Here is a 24847-nt window from a genome sequence, read left to right as displayed (position 1 = left end):
AAAACTCTGACTTTTTCTCATTGACATAGAGCTCGTTGCTTTCTAGCAACTTCAAAACCTTCTCCACATCAATGTCATGTTGCTTGACCGTAGCTGAAAATACAAGTATGTCGTCCAAAAATATGAACACACACTTTCCAATCAAGTCACATGTACACATCAGAACGTGGCTCGGGCGTTCGTCAAGCTAGAAGGCATGGCCACAAATTCATAGTGGGCCCGTTCCGTATGGAAGGCTGTATTGGGGATGTCTCCCTCAACAACCCGAACCTAGTGTTACCCACTTCTCAAATCTGGGGAAAACTAAGGTTAAGGTCTTCAACCCGTCACCTCACGATAATCTTTTGTATATAGAGAGGCATACCTTGGAAGTTGGAGTCACTTTTAGAGGTCCCAAGTTTTGCATGACCACCGCTGCCACTAACTGAATAGCGAGGGGGCTGCCTCTCTAGCCCATCCGGAGAGGCAGTGTTTTCAGGCACATTTCCAGGAGCCCTGTACCTAAGTGTTGGCTCTTTGACATTTTAGCACAACCAAAAACTATGTATGGTGCAGCCTTCTGGGGGCCAAGCCTAGGGAAAGATGAGTGGAGGAACATAGATATTGTCATGCATGATCACAAGTAAGCCATCAGTACCGCATGATATTATACATGCAGAGTTTGGGGTGGCCCCACTGGTTACAGATGCCCTCTTTCAGACAATCACTTACATTCAGCAAATACACACTATTGACACAGCCTACTAGAGTCCTCTATGCAGTTACATCAGGAGAGGGAGTGGGAGGGGGTCAGAGGAGCTAGCCATGTCAACCACCCTACATATGCATGGTATTCGCAGGTAGTTCAATGGCCTCATGCACATGACATACAGATGGACCATCTCCCCCATTTCGGTTTAGCAGCAGCTGGTCCGGCCACCCTAAAAAATCGGTCAGATTCTGTGAAACATGGCTTGAAAGATAATTCATAATTTCCACAAAGAAAAGAGAGGTGAGGGTGTTTACACCCATGACCTGCCATGCTTGTAGGCTGTTCAGCATCATGTCTAGCACTTGCACTGAGCCATGCTGTCAGGATCCACATGGAGGTGCTTCCATGCATTATGGTGATGATTCACCTGTCAAAAATAATTGATATAGCTCAAGCACAAGGCATTGGTGGCTCGACCACGACTCTGAATCTTCTCCTCATAATGAAGGCCTTGTGACCACAGCAAGGCCAAAACCAGGGCAATTGAGAAATTAGGCATTGATTTCTAACATGGGCACATGCATTCACACATATGCTTGTACAAAGATCATTATCATGATTTCCTACAACAGCTCCAGAATGTCCCATCCATACTGAGCATGATAGTGGTAGCAATCAGATACTAAACCACTCAATATGAGTAAAGCCTGCTCGATAGGTATGAAAACACATGGTCTAGCTTCACAGGTCTTGCTATATTGCAACATCATCGTTATAACCAATGTTCACACCTATTGAAAAAGATAGTAAAGCATGCACAGCAACATCCCACCAGCATCTAAAACAAAGAAAGTTAATATGTACGAAACAAACAGACCAATAGTTTGCAAGTTTTCACCTGGCCACAGCTATATCTTTAGCTTCAGAAGAGAAGAGCCCAGACACAGCTTTTGGGACACCAAGCAGAGGTCCAGCTATGTTCATGACAGCTTTTATGTGTTTAGCACACCAATCAGAACCTCCACCACCACCCATTGGTGCAGGGGATTCAACCCATTTCATGAAGTGAAGGAAATACAGAGTCCCCATGGAATGAGGAACAGCTACCACCTTCTTCCCTTCATTTATTTGTACTAGAAGTTCAATGGTGCTTTTGAGTCTGCTTAAAGTTCTGTCACGTAACTGTTTCCACCAAATATAAAAATCAAATCCATTCCTAAATAAGCCAGCATTTACTTGCTGTCTGAGACATGAATATGAGATAAAAAATTACCTCAGTATTTTGGAAGGAAAGCCGCCAGTCATAAGCTGCCATGTGGAGATTTTTTTCTTCATAACCAATCTTTGCCAGATTCTCTATTAAAACAGCCCAGACAAAATATCCCGGGGCAAAATAGTCAGCTGCCACCAATCCCGAGACAGGTCTTACTCTCACACCTGGTGGATCCAAACCTGTTACATTGTCCAATGCCATGTGCTCCATCCAACAATAAGGCCTGATAGAGCAAATGACATACATAATCACACCATCAATGTAGAATTCTAGCCACAATGGCCACATCATAACCACTGTGGAACACTAAAATGGAGATAATCACACCATATTCCATGAGTTTAGTAGACTTTTTGAACTTGCAAGGAGCATGGCATTGAGAGGATGGACTTGAATCTCTATTTTCCATTGTGTTAAATATCATACATACAACACAGAGTTATGACGGCAGGTTAGAGAAACTCATGTGGTTCTCTTCCTGGGCACAGCATTCAAAAGAAAAATGTCATTTGGACTGCAGTCCTGCAGATGTTTTAGTGCTACCTACGACCCACAGAAGGTTTCAAGGCAGTTGGCACATGAAAGTCTATGGGTAGCAATTGCATGGAAATTGCCACAGACGCCACATCCAGATGAAACTATGCATGCAAGTGCCCTAGTAATGATGATATTACAACTCGATGCAAGTGCCTCAGCAAGTCTTTTCAGCTTCTACAAAGTGGTAGGTTGTAAAGATCTCACATCTGCTGCAATCTTGGAATCCAACTCATACAAGGCATACGTAGCTTACTGTTATTATCCACGTTTTGCAAAAAATACAAAAGCTCTCTCACTCTCTCTCTCTCTCGAGACTACCTCAGCGGACTAACTACACCGACCCACTGCCCACCTTGACCTCCTAAAACACCCTAGACAGCGCTCACCACCTAAAGCGCACTTGACATCCATGCCCCCTCTCACACTGCAGCAGCCCTCCACACGGCAGCTCGAGATCCACAACATAGAGAAACACCCCCATTAGTGGTGGACATTGCAAGTGAGACTGCCCCTTGATCTCTCGAGCGTCCTTTACATACAATCACACAAGGGATGTGCACTTATGAGCCAGTAACTGACTTATATAGCCTTGGCGATAATAATAAAGCAAGAAGGCACACACATTGACAATTATAGTTTTTTTTTTTTCCGAGAAAAGATCCTTTCATTAGTTATATAAAAACGCCCGAAGGGCTACAAAAGATCTCTCCTGCTCCTAAGAGAGAGAAGAGCAGTGAATACATCATGGCAGCCCGGGAGACTCTCCCTAGGTGCTGCAAAATACAAGCATCAATATAAAAAAACTGAGCGGCTAAATCATACAATAGGGGGGGGGAAGAGCCAAACAGGTGGCCTGTAGTGCCAACGGGGGGATCCCGTGTGTAAGGTGTAGAACGGGCCACAGCGCCAAGTGGTGTGAAAGGCCTGGCGCCGTAAGATCGCCTCATCCGAGTCTCCCCGGATGCGGTCGTACTGTCCTCGCAGGGTGTGGATCAACTCCTGCCAAATCCCCCGAACAGTCTCTGCTGGTGGCTCTAATCTCCCCTCAAAGGCCGTAAAGCACCGGGCCCTCCAGGTGAACCAGATGGTGAGGCTGCTAAGGAGCTCCCATCGTAAATCCCTCTCCTGTGTCCAGCTGGCGGACGAGAAATCCGGTGCCGGAACCAGGCGAGGCTGGCCCCTAATAAATCTGATGGCCTGACTGCCCTGCTCCATCTCATAGCCCATAGCAGGCCCTGACGAAGTCGACCAAGCAGCGGCACCCCACGTAAACATACCCTCTGGAGAGAGGGGGGCCAGAATACGCAGTATCCGCAGCCAAATCTGCTGTGCCTGAGGGCAGTCCCAAAGGCAATGTCTCTGTGTCTCCATAGGGTGGCCGCATCGGACGCAGGCCGCCGGAAGACCGCTGTAAACAAGCCAAGTGCCAACTGCTGAGCCCCTGTGGGCGACCAACCACTGAAAAGCCGAGATCCTGCGGGCCTGCCGACTAGCCCAGAGCCGAGCCCAGAAATCCTCCAGGAACTCCTGTGAGAGTCCCTGCAATCGCCAATGCCCCGCTGCCGCTGGAGAAACCGTCCTCCTCGCCGTCAAAATATGCCGTCCCAGCCGAACAGTATACTGGAAAAAGGTGATCTCTGTGGCCTCAAGGGATGCATAAGGATCATGCCACTCGTACTCCCCGGGGTCCCACTGTAGCCGGGCCAAGGGGCGCGCTGCATATGCCCATATGCGCCAATCCGGGAGCACATCAGCAGGGTCGTGGTCAATATGCCACTTCCGAGAAGCAGCAGCCACTACCCGAATCCTCTGGAAGGTGCACTCTGCAACCAAAGGCGACTCCACCTCCACTCTCTGGAGTCTGCCCTCATCCTGAATCTCATAGTAGAGGCATCTGCCATCCTCAGTGCTAGCTCTAACAGCAATCAGGATCTCCAACTGCGTAAAGGCTCCCATCCACCGTGGGGCCACTGGCTCGAGAGGTGTGAACCACTCCTCTGTAAGTGCCTCCTGAATATCATCCCTCATAATCAACCCCCCTCTGAAGTGACTCAGCCTCTCCACCTGGATCTCCTCTGGTAGACTGCAGAAAGCCTGCCAATCTCCAAAACTACGAGCTGGGCCTGCCGCTAAAGGTCCCCAAGCTAGACGAGGCCGAGAACCCAGCATATGACCCTGCTCCGTACGAACCGCTGGGCTCCAGATGAGCGGCTGCCGGGCCCGCTCCTCAACACAAGAAGGAGGCCGCTGAGAGAGCCCCGGTCTCAGCAGCTCCCAAGCTCTCAGGATACTCAAAGCAAATCTGTCCTCCCATCCTCTACTGAGGCCTGTCCTCCTCATCTCTATGAAGATCCAGCGAATCTCTGGTGCCCAAGTACCCCCTGCAGGGGGCACCCGAGCCTGCAGTCGCTGCAAGAGGAGCTCTTTCCAAGGCTCAGCGCCTGGAAGCAACCCCCGAACAATAAGCTTCCCCAATAAGGCTCTACTCTGATCGACTGGATCTATAATGCCCAAACCGCCCTGAGCCAGCGGAAGTGAAATAACTGCCCATGCAACCTTTGCCCGAGCTGGCTGACCGTCCCGCCCAGACCACAGAAAGTTCCTGATCAGCCTCTGTACCTGGCTGATGCAAGAGCTCGAGAAAATCCAGCAAGACGTAATGTACCACATGGTCGCTAACAGCACCTGATTTGCCACCACCACCCTCCCAGCCAAGGATAGTCGAGCTGTACTCCAATACAATAGCTTCTTCCGAATGCTCAGAAGAAGCGGGGCAATCTGCTGCTCAGGTGACAAATCGAGGCCAATCTGGCATCCCAAATACCGCACTGCTGTGCCTGGAGGAATCCATCTAAAACCGGGGTCCGGGCTCCATGCCGGAGTGGGAGCACTACTGATCCAAAAGGCCACTGTCTTGCGCCAATTGATCAATGCTCCCGAAGCTGCACTAAAAACCTAGAGCGACTGCTCAGCCTGAATAAGATTGGCCTCTTGGCCATGCAAAAATAAGCCCGTGTCGTCTGCAAACTCAGCATCAAGCAAATCCTCCCCCCGGACTGGGAGCTGAAGTCCTCTCAAACCAACCTCCTCTGCTGTCAAATACATACTCATAGCCTCCGCAAAGAAGAGAAAAAGGAAAGGGGCGAGAGGACACCCCTGACGGACTGATCTGGTCAGCTCAAAACTCGGCCCCCATCCTCCTGCAATCAACACCTGGCTGCGAGCTGTGGAATACAAAGCTGCCACCCCTCTGATCCATCCTGGCTCAAAGCCCAGGCGAAGCATAGTGCCCTCTAAGAATCCCCAATCAACTCTATCGTATGCCTTCTCAAAATCGAGAAGCATCACGACCAAGTCCTCGCCAAGAAATCTAGCTCGGGCCGTCGCCTCCCAGAAAGTAAAGATGTTGTCAAGGATACTGCGCTCCTTGACAAATCCTGTCTGAGTAGCATGAATCACCTCCTCCAATGTCAATATAACTGGCGCATGATCTGAAAATGAGGTGCCAGCGAGAATGCCGACGGAGCCCCCTCGCTCCCCTAACCAATCGCCCACATAAAAGCGATCAATCCGTGATAGATTAGTCCCTCCCTGCCGGCGATCCGACCGAGAGAAACTAAGACTGTCCTGAGACCGGGAGAAAGCCCCATGCTGCCATGCATCAGTGATCCTCAGTGACATGCAAAACCGGTCCCAAGCTGCAAGCTCCGTGCCGTGCACTGTAACATGACTGCCTCCCACCCTATCTGCCGGGTCCTCAAGCATGTTGAAGTCTCCCCCAACACACCAATGTGCGGCCTCTGGCAATGCATCTGTAACCTGAGTCCAGAACTCTGCTCTGGCACTAGCATGATTGGGCGCATAGATGTTGAGCACACCCAATAGCTCATCATGCATCCTCAGAATGACATACTGTGCTCTACCAGGCACAATGATCCCTCGATCCACAATGGCCTGCCGCCATAGATCTGCAATAACCATGCATACTCCTCCCTGTCCACCCAAAGGACCAAACCTTGCAGACCAAAAAGTGTCCCATCTACCAGGCATCACCGAACCATATCTCCGGATCCTGCTCTCACCCAAGTGGTGCTCCTGCATCATCAAAATGTCAATGCTGCCACCAACCAGGCATCTCTGAAGCTCCTGCCTCAAGCAAACTCGATATTGTATAAAGTGTGCTCCGCCAAGGCCCTGTACATTCCATGAGATGATCCTCATGGATGCCCTGCTGAGGTGGATGCGGTCTCAGCCGTGCGGCGGGCCTTCGCAAGCGGCTTGGATGGAGAGTAGTCCCCATCCGAACGGCTGCGAATCTGCCCACCCGGTGTAATGCAAGAATCCCGGATCAGGCGCCAGTGGCTGTGGCCCATGGCGACTACCTCCTGCTCTGACAGAGAAACCTCGTGTATACTCACATATCCAGGGTCGCGTGCCAAGTCTGCCACTATGCGCACGACCAAATGCCGAATCCCTGAGGTATCCACACTCCCGGGATCCAAGAAAAAATGAGCCAACTCCCAAAGTCGGCCTATCACATCTGTCACCTCCAGATCGCTCATGTGGTGAGAAAACTCAACTGCCTGAGTCTTCAAAGTGCTGAGAGCGAGCTCTAGAGTCCACTCCCGATCACAAGGTCCACATAGAGGGAACGAGAAGGCCACCGCTAAGTCTAGTGCCTCCTCCCCGCGGGCCGGAGGTATCACTACATGGACTCGAATGGGTGCTGGCTCATGGGGGCCCTCTGCTCCAAAAAGCCGTGTAAAGGAATAATCAAAGGCCTCCGAGCGCTGTCTAATGCCAAGGCAACTCAGCCGACTACGGATAGATGAAATCCGTGAGGCCCTAATCGGCATAGGTCTCCTCTGTGATGCTCGAGCGAGGTCAGTGCTCAGCGCTCTCCGGACTGCAGGTGAGCGCCAGGGAACTGCCAGGGTCTCCTGGGAAGGTGAGGCGGGCGGAGGGGGAGGAGGGGGAGGCGAAGGAGGTGTGGAGGGAGCCGCTGCCGAAACCGGAGCGGGGGCGGGAGGAGGCGAAGGTGGAAGCGAGGCGGTGGGAGGGGACGGGGGTGGGGGGGGTGAAGGAGGGGGAGCTGGCATCTCCTGGTCCTCGGTCGCTGCAGGGGTCTCCTCCTGAAGGGGAGCAAAGTTGTTCCTCACGGGAACCCAGTGAGGCTGAGACTGTGGCTGCTGCTGCAGCGGTCTCTGGGCGTGCTGCTGTGGCTGTCTCCCTCGGCGGCGCCCCTGTCTAGGCTGCCACTCCGAGGTCTCTGTGGCCTGAGCAGGCGTCCCTGAGGCAGCCTGCCGAGCCGAATCTGTGGGTGGGCCATCAGTAGCCTGCTGCTGTGGTGAGGGTTGAGGTCTCCTGCGAGGGCAGGCCTTGGCCAGATGACCGACCTGCCTGCAAATGAAGCACTGGTTCGGGAGCCCCGAGAACTCCACTCTCTGATCTATCCACCCCCCCCCCTATCCTAGGTAGCTGAATGACCTTAGGAAGGGAGGAGATGTCAGACACCAACACTCTGACCGAAGGTAGCCCAGCTACTCTGGCCACCACTGAAGCTGCTGAGGGGCCCGTCTCTAGTACCGAGCCCACCAATGCTCCGAGCCTGGAGAGGAGCGGAAGATACTCCCGGCGAAGACCAGGGAAACAAACTGTAATATGGAAGAGGCGCTCTCCCTGCTCCGCCGCTGCTGGGTCAAATCCATGCTGCCAAGGTCTGAAGAAAGCCCGAGCACCCCTGATGTCCAGAGGACTCATGGCAAGGACCTTGGCAACGCTCTGGGCGGCCTCGAACTCGATCTGATAATGGCCCCGGCCCAGGAGCTGTACATCCAGGATCTTGCCCACATCTGCAAGAAGGCGAGCCTGAAGAAGATCCCTGATCTCCCCTCTGCTGGGGCGAGTGCCGACTATACGGCAGATGATGGAATGAGCCTGGAGGCGTTCCACCTCTGCGGTGAGGCTCGCTTCCTCTTCCGGCGAAAGAGAAAGCCTGATGGGGATGTCCTCGGGGGCGGGCAAGGGGGCTGCGGATGAGTCCCTCTGAGGCGAGGCGGGAGGAGTCTCCATCAGAGTCTGAAGCTTAGGCGAAGGCGAGGCGAAAGCGGAAAACCTGCAAGAAGCGGGCTGCACACAAAGAGGCGGAAGACCGGATGAAAATGAAGAAAAACAAAACCCCCTGGGGGTGAAAAAAAGCACGAAAGAGGAGGGAGGGGGCGAAAACGAAGGAGAAGCCCTAAGGGGGGGGCGGCAACAACGAGAAAGGGAGGGGAGGCGGGGCGCTGCTGAAGGGAGGCGGGTGCGAACAGGCGAAGAGATGGGGGGCGAATAGGCGACAAAGGGGAGGGGGGGGCGAACAGGCGAAGAGGGGGGGGGGGGGGCGAAAAGACGAAGAGGCGGCTAGGAGGGGGGGGACGAAATGGCGAGGAGGGGGGAGGCGCAGCAGCGAGGCAGGAGGGGGCGCAACGGCGAGAAGAAGGGGGCGAAGGCAGGCGGGGGGTGGAGGGGCGAACAGGCGACAGAGGAAGGGGGGGCGAACAAGCGGGTGCGCAGAGCAGGGTGGAGGCGGGAGCTTCAGCGAGCTACGAGCAGCCGCAACAATATTGACAATTATAGTTAACGATAGGCTTTCTCAATAATCCATGCCAATAAGCATCCATAAGTCACTTATTCCATATGTGTCTCTTCCCGGGCAACCCTAGTCATAAGCGTAGCCTCAAATTATTCACTAGCCATTACCGCCAATTGGGTGTCACGTGCATCCCACACTTGGATGCCACGTGGACATATCTGAACAAGCAGGTGCAGGACCTAGAGTGGAAACTGGTCCCATGTGAGCCCAGTCCAGGACAAGTCAGCCAAGGTTCCACTTCAAACGTCCAAGGTCAGGTGTGCATTGTCCTGCACATGAAGCAGTGCAGGTCCATACTGTAAGTCTCCCTCTGGAATGATGTCAGATGATTTGAGTGTTGGGTGTAACTGCCCCCAATGGTCTTGTGGATGTAATCGGAAGCCAAAACACAATTTTAGTTCACTTAACAATTAGGATTCAATGGAACAACACAATAAAGGCAAAGCAAGACGTAGTACAAATATGGGTCCTTCCATGGAGTGACAGCCCCATGGACAAGACACTGTCCTGGCCATACACGGGTGACACGGTACAAGCTCCCATCCATATGACAAGATCCTCGTCACACACAGGTGGCACGAAACTAGCTCCCGTCCATGTGACAAAATAACTGGCCCTTTCACATGAGACATCGGCCTGGTCTCATGTAAACATGGCACAAATCTGGCCGCTCTATGGAGTAACAATCCCATAGAAGTTGCACCAGAAATGGAAATGGACCAAATGGTGACATCCCCCCGTCTTCTAAACAGTTGACCTCAACTAAAAAGCCTCATGATACGCGTGCCAAAGGTGCAGGTAATCAACAAAGTAATCCTTATCTACCCACTTTGCATCAATGGGTAAATAATTCTTATACTTCACAAGGTATCTCCTAGAAAGCTTTCCAATTGGTAGCCTTCTCTCCTTGTGAAACACAATCTCCTCTGGCTGGAGAATCTCCTCTGGCCCCACATACTTCCACAAAAGTGAGAGGCATTGTGAATCTTCCAATGACTGGGTAAAGCAAGTTTGTAAGCCACTTCATTGATCTTCTCAATCACCTTGAAGGGTCCATAATACCGAGTAGAAAGCTTAGGGTATGATCCCTCTCATCCTAGCCTCTTCCGAAGCCTAGCTTTCTCAAATTTCAGCAATACCTAATCACCTTCCTTGACTTGCATGTCCCTTCTATGCTTGTCGACAGCCCTCTTATGCTTGTCTTGAGACCTGGCAATGGCTGTCCGCACCTGAGTAAAGGCTACATCCAAATCACGCACATACTCATCAGGTGCAAAAATCTCATCCTTTGTACGAAGGATGGGTGGCAAGATCACTCTACCATAAATAATCTCAAACAAGGCCTTTCCTGTCGAGGTATGCACCCTGTTATTGTAGGTAAACTCTACAAGTGGAAGATACTTCTCCCATGCACTCTTTTGATCTGCCACATAACACTTCAATAAATCCAACACAGCTGAATTTACAGCCTCACTTTGACCATCCATTTGCGGGTGATAGGCTGATCAAAACTCAAGCTTAGCGCCCATGTTGTCAAATAGAGCCCTCCAAAAGTGTAGTCCTGGGATCTCTGTCCCCAAAGATGGACTTTGGCACACCATGATGCTTAAATATCTGAGCAAGAAAAAGCTTCACTATATGATCGGCTTTAATGGTTTTCTTGACTGGCAAGAAATGAGCTTGCTTGCTAAACCTGTCCACAATGGTCCAAATAGCATCATTCCCTTAATATGGCAAAAATCAGCATCCAAATGGTACAAATCACACATGACAATCAAGTCCCCATGTGCGGCCACTGAAACGGCAGCCACATATGGCCTCCTAGACAAGGCATCTCCCACTACATTCTTCTTTCCTAGAGTGTGTAAAATCTGAAAATGGAACATAGAAAGGAAATTTGCCATTCTCATTTGCTTCTCCGAGAGGTTTGTTTGAGTACCTCAAACTTTGGTGATCGGTTTTGACTATAAATTCAGTCCCAAGAAGATAATGCTTCCATATATTCAAGGCATGAATTACAGCCAAGAGCTCTTTTTCATAAATGTCCATATGGATCTTTGCATCATTCAACCTATGGCTCTCATAGGCCACTACATGACCCTCTTGATTGAGGACAGCCCCTATGCAATTCCCACAAGCATCACCTTCCACCGTGAATGGCTTTTGCAAGTCTAGAATGATCAATACATGCCCAAATATGATAGCATCCTTGAGATGGTAGAAGGCATCCTGCTCATCCTGGGTCCATTTAAAAGTGGCTTTCTTCTTTGTAAGCTCATGTAATGGGAAGGAAATCTTGGCAAAATGCCTTATGAACCTTTTGTGATATGAGCATAATCCAAGAAAGCTACAGACCTCATGCACATTATGTAACTCTGGCCAATTCCGAATGGTTTCAACCTTAGCAGGATCCATTCTCACACCCTCTTTGGATACAATGTGCCCCAAATAGTGTATCTCTAAGAGAAAGAACTCACTCTTCTTGGCATTTATGAAGAGTTTATGCTTTCGCAACTCTTCAAACACTGTAGCCAAGTGAATCCTATGATCTTGCTCATTCTTGGAGAAAACCAAGATGTCATCAAAGAATGCTCCTGTGAATTTACGATGGGCTCGAAAGATCTTGTCCACCATACGGTTAAATGTTACCGGGACATTGCTAAGGCCAAAAGGCATCACCAAAAACTCATACAATCCAAAAGCTGTCCTGAATGCGGTCTTATGGACATCCTCGGGTACCACACGAATCTGGTGATAACCACTCTTCAAATCGATGCGGCTAAAACAAGCTGAACCATCAAGTTTATCCAAGATGTCATCTATGCACGGAATCGGAAACCGATTCTTGATGGTGAGCTTGTTTAAAGCTCGGTAATCCCCGTACATACGAAATGATCCATCTTTCTTTTGCACAAGAAGCACGGGAGAGCAAAAGGGTAAGGAGCTTGGCTGAACCAAACCCTTGTCCAAAAGCTCATTAACCTGTTTCATGATTTCCTCTTGTTGTGTGGCACTCACACGATATGCGGGTTTGTTAGGAGGGGAACTATCTGGCACAAGATCTATGCGATGATCCTCGAGCCTCTCAGGAGGTTGCTCTCCTGGCAATGCATCAACGAAACAATCTCTATATATGCATCGAGAAAATTCAGCCTATCTTGAGTCAATACATCCACATTCACATTACTTTGTTCCACCTTATCTCACGAACAAAAAACCAAGTATGCGGAAAGACTCTTTTTCATTGCCTTATTAATATGGATGTGTGATACAACCGGGATGGAATCCCTCTCTTTGCTAGCATCAATGACATGCATGCGGTCTCTATGCATAAAAGTAATCCTATTTGTTTTGTACTCTTTGCGGGACTCAAGCCGATGATGCCATGGCTTACCAAGCAATACATCACATCCATTCCAAGGAGCAATCAAGAAGTGCTAATGATCTAGATAACCCTGTATGTGTAAGTGCAACTTCCCAATAAGAGAAGTATCCTGCACCTCTTTGTCAACAAAGGTGGGCCTTTGCCTCAATCTGGGGTCTCATGTCCCCAACCTCTATGCCCAAGGCCGCTGCCATCTGTGTAGAGATGAAGTTATCCATTGCACAATCATCAAACATAAACAAGGCGGGCTAATCCTTGATTTACCCCCAAGCTTTGCATACCACCCTCTCTTTGCCATCGTGCTCAGTGTTACCTTGCACATCCGAAATGACATGTACATTGATTTTAGGTTGTTTGTCCTCTTGCTTTTGCTTACAGTTTGGGCATTGCCTAAGCATGTGCTCTTTGCCACCACAAGAAAAACATTTCCCCTCTTTCGCATATTGCTCCCTTTGCTCGGGAGTCAAGCCAAACTTCTTCTTCTTTATCCCATTGTCCTTAGATGGGGTATTATCGGCGTTGCCTCACTTTTGGGCTTCCCGAAAGTTCTTTTTAGATGGCTGTCCGTCTTTTTGCAGGTTTGGGACAACCCTCGCTTTGCCCTTGGAACCCCCATTATCTTGCTTAATTTTAAGCACCAATTGCTCCGTATCAAGAGCAGATGCTATGAGCTATTGAAGGGTGTGTTTCAAGTGCAATTCAATGCCTGAATCGTAGGCTGGTTGCAACCCGGAGGAGCGAAACTTCCTTTCCTTCTCATCTTTGAAAAGATGCATAAAGGGAGTAACCTCAAGCAAGATCTTCCAAAACTTGTTCACATATTGTTGCACGCTCTCATGGTCTTTATGCTCAAGTCTATCCCACTTCTGTTTGAGAGTTTGCTCTGCATTTGCGCACAAAACCTGTCCTTGAACTCTTTCCAAGTGCAAATGGGATCTTTGGTAGTCTTTTCGGTGATACACCAATGCGCGGCTGTCCCCTTCAAGAACATGCTTGCATGGTGGACTTTAGACTTCTCGGTGACGTCCTCATCACTGAAAGCAATGTCAAATTGTGCCAAAAATGCTAGCACCTTAGATGCATCATATTCCCCATGAAAGGCATCAAACTTGACAGATTTCTCACCTGCCTTAAACTCCTTGAGCTTTTTGGCAAGTGACTCATTTTCTTCCCTCTTCCTCTTCTCCTTAGCCCTCTCTGTATGGGCTTCATGAGCAACCAAAAGTGTTTCACGAAACACGGTGGCATGTGCTCTATGAGCCTGTGGTCTAGATGCATGTGACCTCCCTGGATGATGCAATATCTCACCACGAGATAACTCAATGGACAAAGTTTTTCGGCTTGCATGCCAACCACTCTCACCATGAAATACATACTTTGAATCCACTTGGCCATCATGCCTTCCATTGGCTCCAACATGCACATACATGTTTCCTCCTGTCCCATGCGGAGTAGATGCATCGCGAGAAGTGACCGACACCTCTTTCCTGTGCACATAAGATCTCAATCGTTGTGACGCTAGGTCACCATGCGTCAAACGAGGTGGATTCTTGAACATTAACTCCCCATCCTCTCCCTCTTTGAGATCACCCTTTCGGATGAGATGGGAAAGTGCCAACTCTCTTGGCTTCTTGCCCACTTCGCGAGCCATGGACTCAAAGGTCATATCCACCATAGCATCAACTTTCTTTGCTTCAGTGACACTTTGTACATGAGAATATTCATGCAAAAATTTCAGCTCTTGCTCCTTTGCCTGCAAAAGCTTCTTCATGTGTTCCAATTCAGCCCTCAATGCATCGGGCTCATCCTCATGCATAGGCTCCTTTCCACAGGACGGCTGTCCAAACAAAACACTGTCATAAACCCTCTCAAGGGGCTTGTGCCTTCCCTACAATGCATCAAAATCTCGCAACAAACACACTTGATTAACCCCTTGAATTTGGCACTTCCAAAGGATTGCCTTGGCTCTCCATTGGGTCAAGTGTCTATGTGATTGCTTCCGATTTCAAAACACCGTGTTCCTTCTTGAGAAAGAGAGAGACAACCGGGCTCTGACACCAATGTAGCTGCCCCCAATGGTCTTGTGGATGTAATCGGAAGCCAAAACACAATTTTAGTTCACTTAACAGTTAGGATTTATTTATAAGTACAAAGTACATGGGCTTACACCAAGCCAGATTTTGCCATAATAGAATCCATCCAAAATGAAAATCACAAACCAGGCAAATGTTCTTGTCGAGTAGAGAATCCGTGGACGAAGAATCTGATCACGAACAATCTTCACCTTACCTGGGTGGAGCTAGGTGGTCACCTGGTGTTCCGAGACCATGCACAAACTGGCATTCCCGTACTAACTCTCACCTACACCCTTCCCGGATAACCACAAGGGCTGGATGCTCTCTCCTGTAGCACTCGACGGGCTGGTTCAACTCTTAAGGAAGCAAGTCGTCCGTTCCAAAGGGTTCCTAAGAACTAATGTGACTCTTCCTGTATGAGCAAGTGGGCTGGTCCAAGTCTTCAAAAACAGCAAGGAAGCTAGTTGGCTGTCTCAAAGGATTCCCAAGAACCAGTCGACTCTTCTTGTATGAGCAAATGGGCTGGTCCAAGTCTTCGGAAACAGCAAGGAAGCTAGTCGGTTGTCCCACCAAGCTCTTCGTAGCAAATCGACACCCAGATGGTTCCCCATAGCAAGTCGGCTGTCCCCAAATGGAGAAGGCAGCTAGTCAATTTTTCTTTCTCCACGTAGCCACTTCACGTAAGTTTCCCCATTTTCTTTCTTCCTTGCACGTAAATGGGGTAAGTTGGACACAAGCATGGGCACCCTAATAAGTTGGGCCTTGGTCACTTTAAAATATTGTCCACTCACATATTATTATGTGTGAACCTATAAGCCTTATAAATTCAAAGGTTAGAATCAAAAACATTAAAATAAATGAATACATCATACTTTCCACTTGTTCACATGCAATAAAACATGTCAGAAGACAAGGCAACACACTGCTCACAAGGATCAACACCTGTTACGGTGCAAAACCAAGTCCTGGAAACCTGCTGAAGACCACGCAAGGCCTTCTGAAACCTGTCAACCACCCCCTTTGAATCCGGAACCACAAAGCCTCGATAATGCACCTCCTTCTGCAAGTAATCAACTGCCACCTGCCTGGCTTTCCGAAAGGTCCCCATGGAAAGAACATCCTCATCTACAGGAGGTTCTTTGTCCCAAATACTATGAGACATCAGAGCATAAGTTACCTGTTCAGTTTCCTCTGATTGACAAACACAAGAACTACCAACATCAGTACTAGAGAGTTCCTGCCAACTGCTGCCAGTTACTGGCAAGCTATCCACCATCTGGTCCTGGAAAGCCTACACCTACAGCGTATCCACACTTAAGTGGCCATTACCACTCTGCCACTCATCACAAACCTGAGGACCTGGGAGAGAGAGTGCTGAAAGCTTGTAAACTCCATTCTCCACTCCGCCTTCCCAAACCACCTGGCCTGTTGCTTTGTCCCGAAGAGCAACAAAATGCTCATCAAACTCCACCCGTACGCCAGTCTTGCAAACCTGATGCACTGACAACAGATGAAAACCAAGTGACGGAACATACAACACCTGGGAGGAATGCTTCCCTCCTCTGCCATCGGGAACTATCTCCATCCTGCCCTCACTGTCAACTGGGATAGTGGATGTATCCCCAGTAAGAATGTGACCAGAATACTTGCAAAGATCCTATAAATCAGAACGGGAAGGAGTCAAGTGCCTCGAAGCACCACTGTCTAGAATCCACTCCCGAGTATCCGTTTTGCGGAGAATCCTCTAACCTCCTCCCTGGCTGAAGAAAATGAAACATCGGTGTCCATCACCTCCAGGTGCACAAAAGCCGCGGAGTCTTCTGCTGAGGAATCTTCACCCTTCTCGGTCTTCCGCTTGGGACACTGTCTCCAATAGTGGCCTTTCTCGCCACAATCATTACAGGTCCTCTCTGCCTTTAGTTTCTCGCGGTCAGTAACGGACTTCTTCTCAGAAGACTTCTCCGATGAAGCCTTCCCTTTGCCTGTGCTACGGCCTTTCGACCGTTGGCCAATTAAGGCCTCCGAACCTCCGCCCTGTGGAGGGTTCATGAATCGTTCCTCCTGGTCCAAGACCATGGGCACAAGCTCCTCCCACATGATGGTGCTAAGCCTGCCACTGGTAATCAAAGACGAGTAAAATGCTGAGTACTGAGAGGGCAAGTGCGACAGTAACGTTATGGCCATGTCTTCTGACGATATCTCCTTCCCAGCCTGAAGAACTTCCTGCTGAAGAGCCTGCAACTTGTTAATATGCTCCCGCATCGTCGACGACTTTGCAAGGCTCATAACCCGCATCTGTACTTCCAAGGAAATCCTCTTCATGGGCGATACCCTGTCATAAAGAGAGGCCAGATGCTGCCATATACCTCTGGCCAACATCATATGCTTTACATGATTGATTAACTGCGGTGTGCAATTGAGAAAGATAAACGAACGGACCCTGGCGTTGACACGATCCCACATCTGTGCCTGTGCCTCCCGGTCCTTTCGGATCGACGGTAACTCCCCTTCCTCTACTTCCGGCCGTGGAACCCCAACAACGACGAAATCAACGAGGTCGTAAGACTCCAGAACAGATTTCATCAAAACCTTCCATATGCCGTAGTTGTTCCCGTCCAACTGACGGTCCACCGGGAACGTAGGGAGTGTCGGGATCTTTACATGCCTCTCGGCCATCTCAAACAGATCTGCCATTGCATGGATGTACTTTGAAAAGGGTGGGTGGCTGGGAACAAAGAAGAACTAACACTTGCAAGTGGCTGTCCAGCAAATCAGCCCGCCGTCCTCTTGCTTCTCCTCTTCCCGAACAGTCCCAAACAATCCACCAATCAGCAACACGACAGTCCCCCTCTTGCTCACACAAATCCCAAGAACTATCTAGAGCCTAGGTTCTGATACCATGTCAGAATGCGCAACGGAGACGATGACCAGATCTGGGAACACGAGCAAAACGCAATGCAGAAAATAACAGCACAAGAGATAGAGAGGTAGAGGCGTGTAACTCTGCTCTATATACACAAAAGAATCCTGGAATGATACAAAATTGGCAAGGGGCTGTGGGACCATTTTATATTTCCCCAATGATGCAGTCGGCATGTAGAAAGGCAGCTGACAGGACAAAAAACTCCACGACTTGCTGATGTGTATAGTCGGCCAGCAGCAGGGGTGTCGGCTAGCATCTGTGAAGTCCACGACTCATGCAAATCAGTCGGCCAGCTCTAGTATGTACACTGATGCAGTCGGCCAACAACAGGGTCCTCCTGCCACCACAGGGCAACCACCCAAGCCAAGAAAAATAGGGAAAAAATGGGGGAAAAATACAGAGTGGGGAAAAATGAGAAAACACCTAATAAGGGTGGGCACACCCACAACAAAGACCCTGGTGTATATGTATAGACAGGAGATGACTTCTAACACCCTAACCTCCCCACATATGATTGGCGTGGCATGGAGAGACCACAGATCCTCATGATCTCAAGGATGATTCGCAGCAAACCATCAGTAACACATGAGATCGACATAGCAAAGCCCCCCATGATGGAAGAGGCTCTATTTGCCTACATCAAACGCATCAAAGCCATGGGTCCAGAGAGACTACCCCGCTTAGCCATGGAGTCCTCATAGAGTATTGCCACTGTTACGGCCCTGTGTTTTCCTCTTGACATTACGCAAGCGTGCAAGGGAACATGGTGGTCAGTGTGCAGGATATTTGTAAATGTTCATACTTGGGGTCAAAGGTGACTCTAGGCATTTATAAGGACCTTTTTCATAACGCCATGTGGAAGGGGGGGGACAAAGGATTTAAAGGTTTATAAAACCAATCACCTTTTTGGGATGAATCGCAGCCCTTTGGGGTGGCTACGCTATTATGGGAGGAGCTCCACTTTAGGAGGCGCAGGGCTGTCCACGTTTTTTTTTTTTTTTGGGGGGGGGGGGGGGGGGTGCCTCCCTCTCTTTGCAAAAGGCTGGCGGGTAGGGCTGCAAGAAGCGAAAGGCTGAATAGGTTTTTCTCTCTGCCCCCTACTGATGTATTGTGGGGCTAGATACTTACCTTCAATTCTTTCTTTTCTTTTCCAGACAGTGTATCAAATGTCACATGGTTGTAACTTTGGTCTCATAGGTCACTGTGGCCTTTCGAAGACGTTAATATAACATTTCATTTCATTTCATTTCTTGAGTCTTACACGCAAGGAGAGAAGGCAAGAAGGCCTTCTATCGAGATGGTCGGGTCATCATTGATGGCCGGCCCATGGATTAGCGGTTTGGGGCCTATGGGACACAGACCGGGCCACTGACAGAGGTACACATAGCAGTATGGAACTGTAATGGTTCACTATGGGTGCAGCCTGGACGACTGGAGCATGTTATGGTGGGGAGAGACATCATACTTCTGACAAAGACACATCAGAGCCCAGAGAGGGCTACCTCGAGTAGAGGGATTCCAGTGGGAGTCAGCATACAGGAGGACCACACGCCAGGGTACCTCGAGAGGGTCAGGGGGAGTAGCAGTCCTATTCAGACGGGAGCTACAGGGGAGACTGAGAGTGGTAGCACAGGATCCAGAGGCCAGATACATGTGGATCAGCTTACAGCTCTCACAGGACAGGGTTATATACATAGCTCTATGTTACTTTTCTCCGTCAGGATCCTCCTATGTCATTACAGAGGACATGCCACAGGAGGAGGAGACAGGAGCCTCGCCATACACTTGTCTGTCAGAGGAGATTATGCATTATTCTACACTAGGGGAAGTATTTCTTACGGGCGACTTCAATGCCCACACACAGAGCAGACAGTGTGAGGTGTATGACTATGATCACATGGAGATCCTCCACCCTGTGGATCCAGAGGAGATAGGGGCTAGTCGGGCATCAAAGGACACTGGACCAGACAGAGGACATTATGGGGACCACTTACTAGAGTTGGGAGCTAGGCATCGTCTCGTTATTTATAACGGGATGCTACAGTGGCCGGGATCAGGAGGGCTGACATGCTTCCCACATGGGGGTCATACACGGACCGGAGGCACGGTGGTAGACTACATTATGGGGTCTTTGGAGGCATCACAGCTTGTCACCTCATTCTCCATTCCACCTCGTCCTATTGGGGCAGATCATACATACTTGGCATTTTCACTAGCCAGATCACCAGTATCACCAGCCCCCCACATACCGACGCCACACACTACCATCTACTTCACACATGACATGGCAGACATATACACTGGCAGAGTAGAGGATGGGCTCCTACTCATGGATCCCCTGGCATCTATGGATACCATTACAGCCCAGCTCGCATCACTCCTACACACGGCTGCATTATAGAGCTTCCCACATCGTGCACACTCAGGAGAGCTTGCGAGACCTGGGACTATGCCCCAGAACAGATGGTATGATGACGAGTGCAGAGCCCTATACTCACGGCTCCGCATACAGAGAGCCTTGGGAGCCATCACACAGCAGGAGTCGAGGAGAGAGATGAGGAGACTTACTCGCCGCAAAAGGCGGGCCTTCGCAGAGATACAGGAGCTAGAGATCTTTCATTTCTTCATGAGTAGAGATAGCCCTGTCTCATGGCGGCACTTCAGAGAGCCCCGGACCCCGACACCTATTGCAGACCCACAGACATGGCACACATATGCAGAGGGTCTATACCATGCCCCACAGCAGCCACCTATACCTCAGCCACAGGAGCCTCGACCTACCACAGCTAGCTTCTTTACCCACTCGATGGTACAGGAAGCTATCCGCCGCCTACAGCATGGATGGGCCGCCGACCATATGGGCCTGCAGGGTGAGCATCTCATATATGCAGTAGATTCTTTAGCTCCTTTTCTTGCACACCTGTTTAACAGGGCACTAGCAGAGGGTTTGCCTGCGGAGTGGACGATGCACACCATTGTGCCGATTCACAAAACAGGGGATATGCTCGATCCGAGCAACTACAGGACGGTTATGGTTTGGCCACGTGCTGGCCAAACTCTATGGTGCAGTGCTGGAGCAAGAGCTTAGCTTATATGCTGAGCGAGCAGGTTTACGCTCATCAGGGCAGGCAGGCTTCAGGAGGGCTTTCTCTACCAAACCACTGACCATGTATTCACTTTGAGATGTATGATTGATCAGGCCAGAGTGAGGAAGAGAAAGCTCTATTGCTACTTTGTGGATTTCCGCAAGGCATTTGACACAGTACCACGAGAGAGGCTCTTTCAGCGCCTGCAGTCTCTTGGCATACCAGCAGATATGACATGGGCCATCTATGCATTATATGAGCAGGTTTTTGGGCGAGTCAGATGTCCAGGAGGTATGTCCGAGACTATTGCTAGCACCATTGGTGTGAAGCAAGGATGCCCACTTTCCCCCACGCTATTTGGGTTATACATTGATGAGGTGGTTGACTTCATTACACGGGGAGGCGGAGATGGAGTTGATTTAGCAGGTACCTCAGTACATATTATGCTCTATGCTGATGATATTGTATTAGTGTCTGAGTCCCCAGGTGGTCTACAGCAGCATCTACATGCACTCGATGATTTCTGCACACAGAGGGGTCTTACTGTGAACCTTGGGAAAACCAAGGTTATGGTCTTTCATACATCGAGACAGGGCAGGAGTCAGCTGACATTCACCCTCGCAGGATGCCAGGTGGAGGTGGTGACATCATACGTGTACCTAGGGGTTACCTTCTCTGCAGCAGCCACACGCTTTACCATGGGTTCAGCAGCCAGAGCTAGATTGACACGGGGATATGCAGCATTGGCTATGCTAGAGAGACAGTGCCACCAGGCGCATTTTCACGAGCCCCGGACGAAGGGGTGGCTATTTGACACATTAGTCACACCGGCATTGATGTATGGAGCAGCAGTATGGGCGCCAGGCCTTGCTACCCATTGGTGGACACAGATAGAGAGACCACAGGCCCTCATGATGGCACGCATGATACGCAGCAAACCGTCAGTACCTCATGACATTATCCGAGCAGAGTTTGTTGCGCCTCCTATGATGGTAGAGGCCATATTCCAGACTATATGCCTGCTAGACAGATTCAGAGAGATGCCACAGGACAGATTATCATACAGAGCTTTTCAAGCATCTAGACAGTTGGCTGAGGCAGGAGACAGAGGATCATGGTATGCACAGGTCACACATTGGTTCTCACAGCATGGCCTAGACATGGATCATCTACCACCATTCCAGTATGACAGGGATGCACCACATATCCGTCTCTCTCATAGTGAGAGGAACAGAGTATTGAGACAGGATCTATGGCAGCTCTATACACGAGAGACATGGATATCGCCTACACAGCCTCTTCCACCGAAGATGCTATACTACAGAGATCACTTCATGAGTATCACTGATGATGGATTTATAGAGAGGCCTAGATACATGGAGGGCTTTTTACCACACGGATCCCGAGTGGCTATTGGTCAGCTCAGAGTTTCATCACACCGATTGGAGATTGAGACTGGCAGAGCAGCACGGATCCCCCGAGAGGAGAGGGTATGCAGATTATGCAGAGAGGAGGTGGAGAGTGAGGAGCATTATGTATGCAGATGCAGAGCATATACAGCCATCAGAGAGAGATATCCCATTTTATTCAGAGAGCCACATTCCCTACGCCAGATCTTTGAGGCAGCAGACCAGCGCATACTGGGGAGATACATTCTAGACATACAGCGCCACAGAGAGACATTATTACAGGCTCAGACAGCTCCAGAGGGGGGCGACAGACACAGATTACTACATTTTTTCAGAGATCCATACCCCTCCCAGCCCCTACACGGCAGGGAATTACTCTCCAGAGAGCAGAGACACTTAGAGCCCGCAGGAGACAGAGGACACCTGGCTTTCGGACACCACGCCTATACAAGAGAGAGATGACAGAGATCAGAGCTCAGTTTCACAGAGAGGGTGCGGAGCGACTGGCTCGCTTCAGAGCACACCCAGGCATGTTCTTCAGGGAGCTGTGGACACCCCCTTCACTGATGTATACCATTTTATACCCCCAGTATGGTACAGGATGGAGCTAGCTAGGTTGTATACTATGATTGTATACTCCATGCATATAGCTTTGCATTCTCCTAGTAGTAGAGCTCCATCCCCTGCACACCCAGATTCAGCTTTTTTATTCAGTACTTTTTCATTTTGTTGGGATGACAAAGGATACCCATACAGGTACTCCGATTGGTCTCATAGGCCGAGTTCGATCTTTTGGAAGACGTTAATAAAATCTCTCTCTCTCTCTCTCTCTCTCTCTCTCTCTCTCTCTCTCTCTCTCTCTCTCTCTCTCTCTCTCTCTCTCTCCCCCCGCGAGCAAGAGTCGGGCTGAACAGCAAGCTTGTTCTCTCTTGCTTGGCTGCTGGCAGGCTCGCTGCAGGAATCGCATGCAGGCGCTCAGCCAAGGGACTGTTCTATCTCTCTCTCTCTCTGGCAGCACGGCTGAACAGGCTTCTCTCTCTCTCTTGGTTATGGAAAAAGCACATGTTTGCTGTTGGAAGGTTGGCGATTTCGAGCGTGTGATCTATGGCTAGAAGGTGCCTTGGATTATCCCGTAAGTGGAAGCATGGGAAGTTGAAGAGCCATATATAGGCTAGAGTGGCACCTTGTCATAATCATCTCCTCCGGCCGGTGTTTTGGGAGGCAGCTCACCGGGGGTGGGAGCCCGGTGGAGGGATGCTGCAGTGCCCGTTGGGGGTGTTCGTGGAGCTCAATGGTGATGTGTCTCCTACGTGCGTTAGTCTTCCATTGTGCATTCTGACATGGTATCAGAGCCTGGGTGTCTGTGGTCCTGGGCGGCTCAGGCGTGTGTGATCCTGGGCGACCCCCTCGCGCCTCGGTGGCTTGCGGAGCTCGAATCGAGGGAGTGTGTTGGAAGGTTGGCGATTTCGAGCGTGTGATCTACGGCTAGAAGGTGCCTTGGATTATCCCATAAGTGGAAGCATGGGAAGTTGAAGAGCCATATATAGGATCGAGTGGCACCTTGTCATATTCAGTTCCTCTAGCCGGTGTTTTGGGAGGCTACTCACCGGGAGATGGGAGCCCGGTGGAGGGATGCTACAGTGCCCGTTGGGGGTGTTCATGGAGCTCGATGGTGATGCGTCTCCTACGTGCGTTAGTCTTCCGCTGCGCATTCTGACATGAGCCCGGGCATGTGTGGTCCTAGGCGACCCCCTCACGCCTCGGTGGCTTGCGGAGCTCGAATCGAGGGAGGGTGTTGGAAGGTTGGCGATTTTGAGCGTGTGATCTATGGCTAGAAGGTGCCTTGGATTATCCCATAAGTGGAAGCATGAGAAGTTGAAGAGCCATATATAGGCTAGAGTGGCACCTTGTCATAATCATCTCCTCCGGCCGGTGTTTTGGGAGGCAGCTCACCGGGAGATGGGAGCCCGGTGGAGGGATGCTGCAATGCCCGTTGGGGGTGTTTGTGGAGCTCGATGGTGATGCGTCTCCTACGTGCGTTAGTCTTCCACTGCGCATTCTGACAGTTTAGGCACTGTGCTCGGATGGTGTATCTGTGAGTTTCTCATGGAAACAGGACATTGGTTTGCGAGAAGAAATAGGACTCTGGTTTCAGGGAAACAGGCCTATTTTGTATGGGATACAGGTCTTGGTTTCAAGTGGAAACAAGTCTTTGGTTTCATGAGGGAACATGTCTTTGGATTCATGTGAACAAGTTGTTGGTTTCTCCAAGAGATAGGTCACATGCGGGCCGTGGTTACAGGAATGGACACATGTTTTGTACAGCCTTGCTGATTGGACAGGGGTCAGGGAATCCATGATTGAGATGGATAGTACCCTTGGACGGCAGAGAGGGATGGTACAAGTGTGTCAATTGTATGGTATGTTGTGCTGTGATGCGAGTTCTCTTTTGGGAAATAGTTTGGAGTCTTTGTTGTGATGCAGGAGCATTGGATGTGTCAGGGTGTATCCATAGGGTGAGAGGCTATGGATGGTTGTGGCAACCTTGACCGAGGAAGAAAGCTTCTGTGTACAGGACTCATGTGAAAGAGTCTTTGGGATGTAAACAATAGCTGGAATTGTTTGTGGATGCCGAGTGAACATGAAGCCATGATGTAGGGTCTTTGCAGGCTTCAGGAGTTCTACTATGACGGCTAAGTTTCCAGCCTTATAGTAATCAAAGCTCTTATAATCAATTAAAAAAATACCACAAGGGGCACCACTGCATTTTGGGGCCAATCAGTGTTCGTGTACTGTTTGCAGGAGCACTCTAGCTCCTCCTGTTTGTTTTCCTT

General features: G+C 49.9%; 1 protein-coding gene across 1 annotated transcript in view; it reads right to left on the bottom strand.

The window, feature by feature from the left end:
- The window catches only part of LOC147641152 (phospholipid:diacylglycerol acyltransferase 1-like), a 74304-nt gene that overhangs the window by 24336 nt on the left and 25121 nt on the right, over positions 1–24847 (bottom strand). The window contains exons 2-3 of the mRNA XM_086818707.1: positions 1965–2187; positions 1590–1873 (exon numbers count right to left, since the gene is read on the bottom strand). Of these exons, the coding sequence (XP_086674833.1) occupies positions 1590–1873; positions 1965–2187 (507 nt within the window). The remainder of the gene's footprint in view (positions 1–1589; positions 1874–1964; positions 2188–24847) is intronic.

The sequence above is a fragment of the Cibotium barometz genome, chromosome 2 (genome assembly GCF_041138505.1).
Source record: "Cibotium barometz isolate CiBa-2024 chromosome 2, ASM4113850v1, whole genome shotgun sequence".
Classification (NCBI taxonomy): Eukaryota; Viridiplantae; Streptophyta; class Polypodiopsida; order Cyatheales; family Cibotiaceae; genus Cibotium; species Cibotium barometz.
This window is presented reverse-complemented; position numbering and strand designations above follow the sequence as displayed.